Below are 13853 nucleotides of genomic sequence, written 5' to 3'. Positions count from 1 at the left end.
AAAACATATTGGTTTTGTGTACTGAGCTATAAAACAAATTGTTTTGATTTTATTTGAACAAATCGGTTCTAGGGTTCTAAAATGGAATGGTAAGAGCTGGTAAACATGATAATTATGGTAAACATGATAACTATACTGACGACCAAGGTCGATGTAGTGGTTGGTTATCTAAAAATTTGGGTTGAACCAATTTTTTTACACACCTTAAGGGAAAGTTCTTTTTTTTTCTCTTCTCTTTTTTCGAACTTTCTTTTACCCTTTCCTCTGTATAATTAGAGATTTCAATTTTTTCCTTTTTTTCATCCAAATTTTGAACATAAACAAGATTTTCATTGATTTGAAACTATCAAAAGAAAATAATTTTTGGTACAATATTTTTTTTTAGTTTCCTTATAATCTTTAAGTTGATAATATTTGTTTCCCATGTTTGATTTTTTAAAGGATAACATTTCCATAAAACAATATTTCTTGAGAATTTTTTTGACTACTTTTCCTACAAAAAATATTTCCATGAGAGAGGTGATTTTATCATGGTAAAAATATTATGTTACTCCTCTTAAATATTTTAATATGAAAAATAATAAAAAATTATGATATAAATACTATGCTACTTTTTTATTTTCATAAAAATTATATGAAAATATTTATGATGAACCAAATAAATTAAGTAGTTGTGAATCATGTTTTTCAAGAATAGTGATTATGATGCTTAAAAAAATTTCTTTGTATTAAACGTTCAAGGGGTTGTAAAAATAATTTAATAAAAATATATTCCTATAAATTCTTATTAGATAATAATATTTTGTTATAAGTACTTAAAATTCTTCTTAAAGAAAGCACTTAATTAACCAGGTATATAATTCTCTTTTCTCTCATGCTTCTTTGAAATTTCAACCAAGTATTGTTTCTTTATTTAAACAAAGTGTTAAATTTCATAAAAAAGTTCACTAAACTTCCAAATTTTAAAATCATTTTACATTAAAAAGTTATCATAAACTCTTAAAACATTTAGATGAAACAATAATTCTAAAATTTCAAACAAAAAATTATAAGAAGACAAAATTTGTTTGATTTAAAAAAAAAGAAAATTGATTAATTAAAAAAGTTTTTTTGATGGAAAATTCAAAAAAGTTAACAACCTAAAATCACGTGCAACGCAAAATTTTTAAAAATAAAAATAGGATTTCTTTTATGTTTTTCATTCGCCTTTTTTTTAATGGTACAGCCATTCGCCTTTAATTAAATTTACTATTTTTTTGTGAAGAATTTACTAATTTAATAACACGAAGAAAATATTTTTTTTTTGAAAAACCAATGTAGGTGGCTACACTACACGCTCCCGGTTCCTGATTCATTTATGGAAGCCTCTGTGAACCGTTGGATTCGAGCATCTGAATTTTGACGAGACACTTATTTGATGAACTTAACTTCTCTATTGTCTTTTTTTTAAACTGTTTTTATTTTTTGAAATGATATTTTTTTTATGATTTTTAAAACTGAATGACAATTAAATATTAATATAATTATCATGTCATATGTTTTGAATGAACAGTACATTAAATATTAAATATTAATATAATTATTATGCCATAAAAACAACTTGAAAAAAACCAGCAGAAAGGCCTAACATCCTTACTCGACTCAGCCTCAACTAACCCATCAACCGTGCATACGTGACACTGTTTCCCACGGATAGCGGTTTCCTGCTTAACCCTAGAAAGTAGATACTTTCCACGCGTGAAATGGGACCATACACGTGTCACCTCTGGCCCTCTTCGCCCGTCGGATCTTGACTATTTACGAACAAACCCACTTTTTTCAATTTCGATTCCCATCGCTGACACTCATTTTATCTTCCTTTGGAAAAAAACAAAATTCATTCCCCACTCACTGCTTTTTTCTACAGCCACACCCAAACCCAAACCCAACAACGAACAACAAAACAAATCCACTCACTCCACACATCTTTTTCAGTTTCGCTCGTACTTCTTCCTCGTAACTCTCACCCTCATCACCGCAACCCTAGTTCGATCCGCCGGAACACGAATCCACCGGTGAGGTTCAATTCGCTCTCTCGCTGTTTAGTTTCTTTTCTTTTTTCTGCACTGACGGCAAGATTTTTTGTGTTGGAGACAGTAGATGATTGTACGATTGGGGAATAGGTGAGATCAAAAGGGTTGGATTTCCTCGCCGGATGGAGGGAGGTAGCGTCTCTAGACTTACTTGTTCTGGTACTGTTCATGTCCAACTTTGGGTTCTTAATCTTTTCATCTTCTTTGGTTAGGTTAAGACTTTTTCTTCCTTTGCTTAGAAATGGCGAGTTTTGTTTGAAAAATGGTTACTTTCTACTTAACCGCTTTAACCGGCTAATTGACGCAGACAAAATTTCTTCTTGAAACACATTTTTTTTTTTTTTTTGGTTTTCTCTTACTTGAGTCAGAACAACGGCACACTTCAATTGGTTCCGGATTTCAATTTGTATTTCTCCATTGTTGAATATAGTTGCTTGATGTATCCATTTTCAACTCCGCCATGTTTTTCACAAGGTTATCAAATGTGTTGCTGAATGTTACTATGGCCCTATGCCTAAGAAGCTAACCTGTTTGAATAAATTTACGGATTGGACTCTTCAAATTATTGAGGATTATCTTATGTGCTGTTTTCTCCTTCGTGGTATTCTAAAAACAACTCTGCATAACATTAGACACAGCCCATAAACCCCAGGGATTGTTCTCTTTTCCCTCACCCTTCAAAGTGCATCAGTTGTTGTTGATTAGATAAATGTACCGTGGCAGAACCTAAATTATTGGTGCCATGATATTTGGTTTTTCTTTTAATGGGCTATACTAGGTAGTGGCCGTGAAAATTTGAATTATGGGGTAAAAGTGGGTGACAGTTAATATATGTTTTTCGCTCTATTGAATTGAGTTTCTACATTTACCTGCTTTAATATGTGGCTTGTAATTTGTTTGCAACAAGCCAACGGACTTTTTAATTTATTTGAATTTCTATGTATTTGTGATTCTGTTTGTATACATATCAAGTATATGCTCATACTTGGATGATGGATGCATGCCTTATGCGCATCTGTTGGATCTTACATGTACCTCTTTCTGCTTTTGTATTTGTCTCTATGCATGTCATTCTGTTTATGTTTGCATACATTTGTGTCAGGTTTAAGCTCACGATTATTGTTGTTTCTCTTATTCTAATGTACTTATTTGTTTTAGGGATTCACCCATGGATTATGATGACAATGATTTTCAAAACCAGAATCTCCATTTAGCTGGTGAAGGGAGTGCCAAATTTCCTCCAGTATTAAGGCCATATGCTCTCCCGAAGTTTGATTTTGATGAAAGCCTTCAAGCAAATTTAAGATTTGATAGTTTAGTAGAAACTGAAGTTTTTCTTGGCATTGAAAGTAACGAAGATAACCAGTGGATTGACGCATTCTCCCGAGGGGGTAGTGGCATAGAGTTCAGTTCAACTGCAGCCGAGTCTTGCTCTATATCAAGGCATGGCAATGTTTGGTCTGAGGCAACTTCCTCAGAATCTGTTGAAATGCTTTTAAAATCTGTTGGGCAGGAGGACTATATTCCTAGACAAACAGTTATTCAGGAATCAGATGCCTGTGATGAACTGGCCTGCTTAGCTAAGCAAATGGACACCAATCCAAAATTTGATGATAAAAATGAATTTAGAAGTAGTGTTTCAGATTTACATCCACCTGGTGGTATCCATACTGGTTTTTCTGGATTGAAAGAGGATGTAGGAATGGAGAAGCCTCATGGTGGAGTCTCCCAAGGTCATGAAGGGGAATCATCCATTGATGGAACTTCAAGTAACCCCAAACTAAGTGATATCTGCAGAAATATTGACTTGCCTGTGTCTGAGGGGAGTCTGACTCTTGATACCAATGACAAAAATAACAATACAAACCAAAGAGAAGTTGAGACTGTTGATGATGACTCACATCATGGCAAAACTCAAGATGATTCATCTGCAGTGCAAACTAATATTGCTGAATCATCTATAAAAAATATGGGTGATGACAAGAGAGATCCTTTACAAGCACAAACTTATAATCAAGATTTGGAATCTTCTCTGATGGATAAAGAAGCTGTTGTGGACACACAAACTCTGGATCGAGACATGGTTGGGAGTGATGCACATCATCTGGATAAACCCCTTTGTTCAATCCCCACAGAAGAAAATTTGGAAGGGGGTGTAGTTGAAGGTCTTGAGACTGGGTTAAGTAGTTTAGAGGGTTCCTTAACAATGGAATCTGTTGCTGCTTCTGGCTCGCCGAAAGTTGAAAAAACCAGTGAAGATATGTGTTTCAGTGCTCTGTCTCAGAACAATGTAAGTGAAGATGTAATGTTGCTTAACGATGTGGAAATGGATGACCAGTCTGCACCAAATACATGTGTATTGCCAAAATCTTCAAGTAAAGATGATTCTATCTCGGAGGGGCAAGCAGTTGAGGTTAGTAATTTAAATTGTGAAAATTGTCCAAATATGCACCAGAATGTGGATGTCATAGAGAAGACGACACATGGCGGCAGCAGTGTTACTAAGGAAGATGAGCTATTGAACACTGGTGATCATGTGGATACAGTGATTTTGTCAAGCAAGTCAGAGACATCTATGCCTACTGCAGAAGAAAGTAACATTTCCACTATTAATGAAGGAAATAGTGACAATATGGTAGGAAGTTTTTCAAGTAGCAGTGCGACGGCCTTTTCAACAAAATCTTCCATTTTGGGTGAGTCTACTCAAATATGTGTAAACAATGAACCTGACAGACAGAATGACCATGAAAAATGTGATCTAGATGTCTCTGTCAATGATCAGGATGAACTAATGAACACTGGTGATCATGTGGATACAGTTATATTGTCGAACAAGTCAGAGGCATCTATATTTACTTCTGAGGAAAATAACATTTCCTCCATCCGTGAAGGAAACAGTGGCAAAAAGGTAGAAGGTTTTCCTAGTGGCAGTGTGAAGGATTTTTCAACAAAATCTTCCATTTTGGGCAAGTCTACTCAAATATGTGCAAACAATGAATCTGACAGACAGAATGACCAGGAAAAATGCGATCAAGTTGTCTCTGTCAATGATCAGGAGCATGAAAAGGTTCCTTCTGATTCTAGCCAGAAGCATTGTGATGTCGATAAGGGTGTTGTTTCATCATCTATTAGTGAAGGTAGCATGGAAATCAAGTTGACAACTTCCACAGTATCAATCCATGTCACACCTATCAATAATTCTGGTACATTATAAGGATTTAATCTTGATGCACTCAATCTAAATAGTTGTACACTGTTAGTGAATCATATTATAGCACCTGTTTTAAAAATTGAAAATTTTTAAAAACTTGAACTACAAATGGAAATTCTTAGGCCTGTCTGGTTTGAGTAAATGTCATTCCTGTTTTCACCAATGATTACAAAAATGTCATTGTTTTCATCTTGTTTCCTATTTTGGCATTTCCATCATTTCTTGTACGAATCATCAAAAACAGGAAACAAGGTGACATTCTTCATAATTATTAGTGATAATAGGAAATGAAAGTAATAACCATTTTCTCAAAACCACACAAGCCTTTAGGCACCACATGTGTCACTTTCTTGTTTACCTATGTATTAAAAGGTTCTACACTCATATTGGGATCAAATTCCTAATAGCCCACTAACTTAAAGGTTTCATTTTCATCTTATTTTTCAGTTTCACAAGTTGTTTCGGAAAATAATAGTTTGACATCACATGAGATAATAGACATTCCACCTTCTAGCAAAGTTGTTTCCACTCATGAAGTTACTAGTCACAATGAATTTCAAGGGATAACTCCTGTTGGAAATTCTTCTGCCGAGGAAAAGGGAGAATCTACAGCAAAAGCTGAGGAAGCAGGCACATCTACCCTCGTTGGATGTTCTGAGCAGGAAACTGCTTCTTGTCCTGTCCCAGGAACTGAAAAACATCATTCTTCTGATACTTCTAGGCAATTGTTACATGACAGCGATTGCCTGCATAATGTAGGGACTAGTGCTGTAAAGATTGGTGAACCTCAAGGAACAGCAAATGATAAAGTTATTCAGGAATCTGCAAAAGAGACTGGTATGCCTCAAGTTCTATGTGCATCATCCAAGAAACAGAGTGACGTTGTCACAGTTTCTTTAGTTAAGGATGACAAGAAGACTGTGCAGGAGAATCCTAACGAGTCTTCCTCAGAAAAAATAGGTAATCTTTAATCCAGTTTTGTTGTCCACTTACAAATTTCCCTTAAATTCTGCATTTTATTGTGTGAGATTAATGCATCAATTCTAGAACTTGGAGAAGATATATGTAATATATTCTTTCCGCCAACCATTCAAGTTTTGTCTAAAATTGAATGATTTGATTATTTAATTTTTGTGGATGTATGTACTCATTGCCAATTAACTGTCTATCTCACTACCAAAAATTAACTGTCTATCTCACTACCAAAAATTAACTGTCTATCTGATTATTGCCATACAACTTTTAGGAAGACTATGGTTGCAATTTGTATGTATCTGCTTCTTACACAGAGCATCTCATGATTTCTCAAATTTTTTTTATTACTATGTAAAGTAAAAATTGTTGTTTGGGTTCAGTTCTTCCTTTCGTTCAGTTTGGGTTATCTTAGCAAATTTTCAACTAAAAGAAATTATCTTGGTGTTTGCTTGTGGACGGATGTTTTTCTTTTTTTGTAATGAATAATTGTGGCTTTATATGATCCAGTTTCTCGGCTATCAAGCTAATTCTGGCTAATAAACTTGTACTCATTATGTACAATCAATTGTGTCAGCGAAGAAAAATTACAACTGAAGTTCTAAATCTCATGCAATTTAGAATATGATAGAGAACTATAGGAGCCGATAACAATGAACAGATTACTGGTTATATGAGCAATGATAATGTGTTTTTCAATTCTTCCATTGGTAATTCTTTTGCTATTGAAATTTCAATTGTTTTACTCATGCCGAAGTCCACCATGATGCACACTAGAAAGTTCCTTTGCATTAGGATGACTCTTTGCCCACAATATGAACTTTGCTGGCAACATTTTATGTGTAAACCAAGTTTCCATATCTTCTGCTTTTGTACCGGACTCTTACATTGAGTTTTGTGAAACAGGAGGTGGAAGCCATTCCCTAACTGAAAAGGAAAATAATCAAGTTGAGGCTTCACCTACTCAGAACCCCCAAGTTTCTGAAGATCTAAAGGAGAATAATACATCTAAAGATGAAAGAAGGTCAACTCCTGAGGTAAATTCAGTGAATGATTTGTCCAAAAAGGGTGCTACAGCTGATGTTGGCAAGATGCAACCAATTCCTGTTACTGAAACCGTCAAAACATCATTGGTAAGTCTTGTTGCAGTTTGTAATCCAAGCTAAGAAATTGGTATCTGAATGTTATTATTTTTATTGCCCATATTTCCTGATTAGTTTCTTCCTGAATGTGCAAAGTGGCTTCTTGAAAGGTTATTTATATGAAATGCATGGCTGATATATTCTGTCGATTACATTATGAATGACAACTGATATTATAGACTTCTCATATTTTCCCTTCCTCCACTTTGTTGTTGAAGGCTGTGGAGGAGGGATCTCCTTCAACTTCTGGGCGAGGTCCCTCAAAAATCAAATCTGTTGGAGATGTAGCACATGGTGCTTCTAAAGCTACACCTGAGCGCAAAACTAGACGAGCATCTAATAGGAGTGCTGGAAAGGAATCTTCTAGAAGAGGAAGTCATGCAAAGGACACTACACTGGCTAGACAGACTGATAGAGGTGATAAATCAACCAAAGTTTCCCTGAGCCCATCTCCTGGTTTTCAGATGATGCAGTCAAACGAGGTGCAGCAGTTTGGGCATATTGACTCAAATAGTACAAAGTCATTTGCTGTTGTAAATACTTCAACATCTAGCCTTCCAGATTTGAACACTTCTGCTTCTCCACCTATTTTGTTTCATCAGCCTTTCACAGATCAGCAGCAAGTACAATTACGTGCACAGATCTTCGTATATGGAGCTTTGATGTGAGTTCAAATGTTGTATTTTTTTTTAATTGTTATTGATGTTCTTATGTGCAGTATGAATCCACAATCATGCATTTTTTTCACTTATTCCCTACAAAAACCTTGCATAACATCCTCACCCCCATGGTTAATTGAAAAATTCAAAAGTCTTGGCTCATTGTATACTTTGCCTTTCTTGGACCTATTTCATACTCAATTCAATAGGTTCACCAGAGCCATTTAGATCTGCATGATATAAGTTATTAATATTCTAGGTTTTGGGCATGATAATTAACTCTGCCAATTATTTTTGTTATTGATGTTGCTGCAGTCAAGGCACAGTACCGGATGAGGCTTATATGATATCAGCTTTTGGAGGATCAGGTTAATTTTTTTGTTTTTCATGACTCCCTTGCATGTTCTTTTTGGTTATTTGCTCATAATAAATATTGAATTCCTAGTCATTTTGTTTTTAGATGGTGGAAGGAGCCTTTGGGAGAATGCTTGGCGTACCTGCATGGAAAGGCAACATGGTCAAAAATCTCATCCTGCTAACCCAGAAACACCTCTGCAATCAAGATCTGGTATCTCTTGTGACATAGCTTTTTCTCTGGTTTTGTTTTTTGACTTGTTTGGTAACTCCTGATAATTGAGATCTGCAGTTGCTAGAACCTCTGATTTGCCACATAAGCAAAGTGCTGCTCAAGGAAAAGGTATCTCTTCGCCACTTGGTCGAACCAGCAGCAAGGCTACTCCACCAATTGTAAACCCCTTAATACCTCTTTCATCTCCACTTTGGAGTCTATCAACTCTAGGTCTAGGTAGTGATTCCCTGCAATCTAGTGCCATTGCAAGAGGTTCTGTCGTGGATTATCCACAGGCAATTACTCCATTACATCCTTATCAAACTACTCCTGTGAGGAATTTTCTTGGACATAACACACCTTGGATGTCCCAAACCCCCCTTCGAGGGCCATGGATTGCTTCTCCAACTCCTGTAACTGACAATAGCCCCCAGATTTCTGCATCACCTGCCTCAGATACAATTAAGCTAGGATCAGTCAAAGGATCTCTGCCTCCTTCCTCTGGCATAAAGAATGTTACTTCTGGTGTCTCTACTTCCAGTACAGGTTTGCAAAGTATCTTTACAGGAACTGCCTCTCTGCTTGATGCAAACAACGTGACAGTATCACCTGCTCAACACAATTCAGATCCAAAGCCCAAAAAAAGAAAAAAAGTTGTGGTCTCTGAGGATCTAGGCCAGAGGGCTTTGCAATCACTGGCTCCTGGTGTTGGTAGCCATACATCTACTCCTGTTGCAGTTGTGGCCCCTGTTGGGAATGTGCCAATAACTACTATTGAAAAATCAGTTTTGTCTGTATCTCCTCTTGCTGATCAATCCAAAAATGATCGGAATGTTGAGAAGAGGATTATGTCAGATGAGTCTCTTATGAAAGTTAAAGAGGCTAGGGTACATGCAGAGGAAGCTTCTGCTCTCTCTGCTGCTGCAGTGAATCATAGCCTAGAGTTATGGAATCAGTTGGATAAACATAAAAATTCTGGGTTGATGCCTGATATTGAGGCTAAACTAGCTTCTGCAGCAGTTGCAGTTGCAGCTGCTGCAACCATTGCAAAGGCAGCAGCTGCAGCTGCCAATGTTGCCTCAAATGCTGCTCTTCAAGCAAAACTAATGGCTGATGAAGCATTGCTTTCATCTGGTTATGATAATTCCAGCCAAAGTAATCAAATTTCTCTTTCTGAGGGGACCAATAACTTGGGAAAAGCTACCCCTGCTTCCATCTTGAAAGGTGCTAATGGAATCAATAGTCCTGGTTCTATCATTGTTGCTGCCAAGGAAGCTGTTAAAAGGAGAGTGGAAGCTGCTTCAGCTGCCACCAAAAGAGCTGAAAATATGGATGCCATTGTGAGGGCTGCTGAGCTGGCAGCAGAAGCTGTATCTCAAGCAGGAAAAATTGTAACTATGGGTGATCCTTTGCCTATAAGTCAGTTGGTAGAAGCTGGCCCAGAGGGATGTTTGAAAGCAACCCGAGAGTCTTCTCAGCAAGTTGGATTATTCAAAGACATTAACAGAGATATGGTGAACAATAATGTGAGAGATATTCCTGAAACTTCTTATACACATAACAGAGACATTTTATCTGGTGGCATTTCTGCTCCTATTAAGATCAATGAAAAGAATTCAAGAGGAGCAAAGGGACACAAGGTTGTTTCTGATTTAGTCAAGCCTATTGACGTGGTTCCTGGATCTGAGCCTGAAATTCAGGCTCCTCCTTTTACTGTTAGTAATGGATCTGAAAATCTGGTGGAAAGTAGCATCAAGGAGGGCTTACTCGTAGAGGTTGTTATTTTTATTTATTTTCTTTTTAAGTTGAATTACTTAATGCCCATGGGTTCATTTTTCTGATATCAACTTTAGTGAGGATTAGGCACTGGTTTTAAATTGACACACATTCTTTTCATTTTTGAAAAATAATATTTTACTCTTAAATTATATATTTCCTAGTAAACTGAAGCTATTATATGTATCAGGTTTTCAAAGATGAGGAAGGGTTCAAAGCTGCCTGGTTCTCAGCCAATATTTTGACTTTGAAGGATAATAAAGCTTATGTAGGCTACACTTCACTTGTAGCTGCTGAAGGTTGGTCATGAGTCTTTATGCCTGTACTTTGATGAGAACAGAAGTATCTTATTACTTAGTTGGCCAGAAAGAAAATGGCACGTCTGTATTTCCAATTAGGAGGATTCTTCTAAAAGGGAACTTCAGAATGCAAATGCTACATTAGACCAAACTATATGACTTATTTTTTCCGAAGTTTCATAAGTTCATAAATTAAATCATACTCGAGGATTGAAATGAATTTGGATAAATCATAAAAAAATAGTGTTTAAAAGATGGTTCCATGTCTCCCATAGCTTGTATTATACATCTGGATGCTAATGAATTGCTAACCATTTTTCATTAAAATCTTATTCAACTGTGTATTAATGTGTATTCAATATTCATTCATTATGAAAAATATTGTTGTCTTTTAGGTGCAGGGCCATTAAAAGAATGGGTTTCACTTGAATGTGATGGAGACAAACCCCCTAGAATACGTGCTGCTCGTCCTCTTAATACTTTACAATATGAAGGAACAAGAAAGAGACGTAGAGCTGCTATGGGAGATTATGCATGGTCTGTTGGGGATAGAGTTGATGCATGGATACAAGAAAGGTTTGCTTATATAGACTTCTTTTAATTAGCTATGTATTGATGGCCATTTCATCAATACCCTTTGAAGTTATTGTGTGCGTATATTATAACTTCTTCACCGTCGATTTCCTTCATCATAGACATATGGGTGTTGGTTTGATTTGGCCTATGAAATCAGGATTATTTTGTACTTCCTCCTGTTCTTTAATTAAATTAAATTATATCATTTCCCATCTTTTTCTATTGAAGTAAAAATATTATTTGTAATAAAACTGAACAAGAAAAATATGCATGTTAAAGTTCTCTCACATGGTAGTTTTTGTCATCAGCTGGCAGGAAGGAGTCATAACAGAGAAGAATAAAAAAGATGAAACAACATTTACTGTTCACTTTCCTGGTAAGTACAATATATGATCATTTTGTATTCTGTGTTGTTTCTTTATTCTTTCCAAGGCATAAAATGCATTAGCACCTTATTCTTGGAAAATGTATAATGGCTTTTTGCAGCTAGTGGAGAAACGTTGGTTGTTAGAGCTTGGCATCTCCGTCCATCCCTTATCTGGAAGGATGGAAAATGGATTGAATCTTACAAAGTGGGGACAAATGACAGTTCTACCCATGAGGTATTTTGTTTTAGGTTCTTCTACTGCCCCAACTTCATGCGGGTCTGTGCTAACTTTTACATTTTGCATGCAGGGTGATACACCAAATGAAAAACGACCTAAATTGGGTAGTCATGTGGTAGATGTAAAAGGGAAAGACAAGATGTCAAAAGGCATTGGTGCTGTGGAGTCGGCAAAACCTGATGAGATGACATTACTTAATTTGGCTGAAAACGATAAAGTGTTTAACATTGGTAAGAGCAGCAAGAATGGAAATAAATTTGATGCACACAGAATGGTGAGGACTGGACTTCAAAAAGAAGGATCAAAAGTAATTTTTGGTGTTCCTAAACCTGGGAAGAAAAGGAAATTTATGGAAGTAAGCAAGCATTACGTGGCCCATGAAAACAGTAAGATCGGTGATAGAAATGATTCAGTTAAACTTACAAATTTCTTGATGCCTCCAAGTTCCGGACCCAGAGGATGGAAAAATAGTTCCAAAAATGATGCCAAAGAGAAACATGGAGCCGACTCCAAGCCCAAGACAAGTAAGTATGGAAAATCAGCGTGTGTTTTGTTTTGGGTAGAGTAATCCCACCAAAAGACATTTCTTTATCAAATGCAATTTCTCTTACCAATGATCTGACAGGCCATACAGAAAGGATTAAGGATTCTTCAAATCTCTTCAAGAATGCTGCTTCCAAGAGTGAAAGTAAGGTGGAGAGAGCACCCCACTCTGCAAGTGATGGAGCAACAGGACCATTTTTGTTTTCATCGCTGGCAACTTCGGTGGATGCTCATCCCACTAAAAGGGCATCCTCATCAAGAGCAAGTAAAGGGAAACTTGCGCCTGCACGTGTTAAATCAGGTAAAGTTGAGATGGAAAAGGCTTTAAACGACAATCCCATGAAATCAGCATCCGACATGGTTGAGCCCCGGAGATCCAATCGCAGGATCCAGCCAACATCAAGAGTAAGTTTCTATAACTGAAAGTGGTTATTCTTGGTTGCGTCTAATGAAATATTTTATTCTATGGTTCTATCTCTTTCAAGTATGAAGCCAATTTTACTCTTTGAAAATTGTATTTCATATAAAATGACTTTTTGTTTTGAATCTGATTTGATGGTATGGTGGCAGCTATTAGAAGGATTGCAGAGCTCTTTGATCATCTCAAAGATTCCTTCGGTTTCACATAATCGTAATACCAAGAGTGAGTATCATCCATATTCTCCTAAAATTATTATTTCGAGTTAAGTGCTTTTTTATGGGTTTGAGTTATTATTACATTTCAACTGTTTGACTGTGAGTTGCAACAGGTTAAATGGAAGGGAGCTTGCAATGATTATGATGCGGACACTTAAAAGACCGGCCTGTTATTTAGATGACCGACATACCTAGCATAGATGTGTATATTTATAATAGAGAACCAACCTAGGAATGGAAATTCTTGCTTCCTATGTTTCAGTAGACGGTCGGTCATATTTGATTTTAGTATTTATTTAAATTTGAATGTGATTTGATCCATAGGCTGTGCTGTATATGGATATTCTCCATGTTACCTTGTTTGTAGAGGTTTGTTCATCAAATGATAACATAACGCGATGCTCTACTCTACTCTACATGCCAATCGCTGCATTCACTAGTACCTTCTCTTCTAACTGCTCTAGTTCGCACATATTTCATAACCTATCTAGAATCTGCGTTAATTATGACTTATGAGAGAATGGGAAAGTTTCATTTATAGACATTTAATCAATATATTGAATTTTCAAATGGCTAATTAGAGTAATTTATATAATTGATGGACCATCATTAACCATTAATACAGTCTGCAATTGTAAATCTAGTATGATAGTTGAGAGCATGAAAAGAATGAATTTCAATTTTAAAATCAAGATGAATTATTATTAAGAATTTAATTAATTAAAATAAAGTATAGAATTATCTTGTGATAAGATTGTTGATTTTAATAGTAATTTAAAATTCATAGCGTAATT

At 36.0% G+C, this 13853-nt stretch overlaps 1 protein-coding gene across 1 annotated transcript; it reads left to right on the top strand.

Annotated features, from left to right (window-relative positions):
* The first annotated feature begins 1846 nt into the window (after positions 1 to 1846).
* Positions 1847 to 13498, top strand: LOC114376832 (mucin-17-like). Its single transcript, XM_028335126.1, has 17 exons — positions 1847 to 2054; positions 2137 to 2231; positions 3231 to 5275; positions 5731 to 6243; positions 7162 to 7388; positions 7616 to 8061; positions 8372 to 8424; positions 8517 to 8624; positions 8703 to 10399; positions 10591 to 10699; positions 11095 to 11275; positions 11584 to 11651; positions 11762 to 11877; positions 11951 to 12404; positions 12506 to 12828; positions 12994 to 13066; positions 13173 to 13498. Exons 3-17 carry the CDS (start codon positions 3241 to 3243, stop codon positions 13175 to 13177), a joined length of 6408 nt encoding a protein of 2135 aa, XP_028190927.1. The 5' UTR covers positions 1847 to 2054; positions 2137 to 2231; positions 3231 to 3240; the 3' UTR covers positions 13178 to 13498.
* The last annotated feature ends 355 nt before the right edge of the window (positions 13499 to 13853 follow it).

Source organism: Glycine soja, chromosome 11 (assembly GCF_004193775.1).
Source record: "Glycine soja cultivar W05 chromosome 11, ASM419377v2, whole genome shotgun sequence".
NCBI lineage: Eukaryota > Viridiplantae > Streptophyta > Magnoliopsida > Fabales > Fabaceae > Glycine > Glycine soja.
This window is presented reverse-complemented; position numbering and strand designations above follow the sequence as displayed.

Bases quoted from the DNA above. Each gene is read 5' to 3' on its own strand.
- LOC114376832 (XM_028335126.1), top strand. From the start codon at position 3,241: ATGGATTATGATGACAATGATTTTCAAAACCAGAATCTCCATTTAGCT. The intron at 7,389-7,615 runs GTAAGTCTTGTT...TTGTTGTTGAAG, and splicing joins AAACCGTCAAAACATCATTG to GCTGTGGAGGAGGGATCTCC. The intron at 8,062-8,371 runs GTGAGTTCAAAT...ATGTTGCTGCAG, and splicing joins TTCGTATATGGAGCTTTGAT to TCAAGGCACAGTACCGGATG.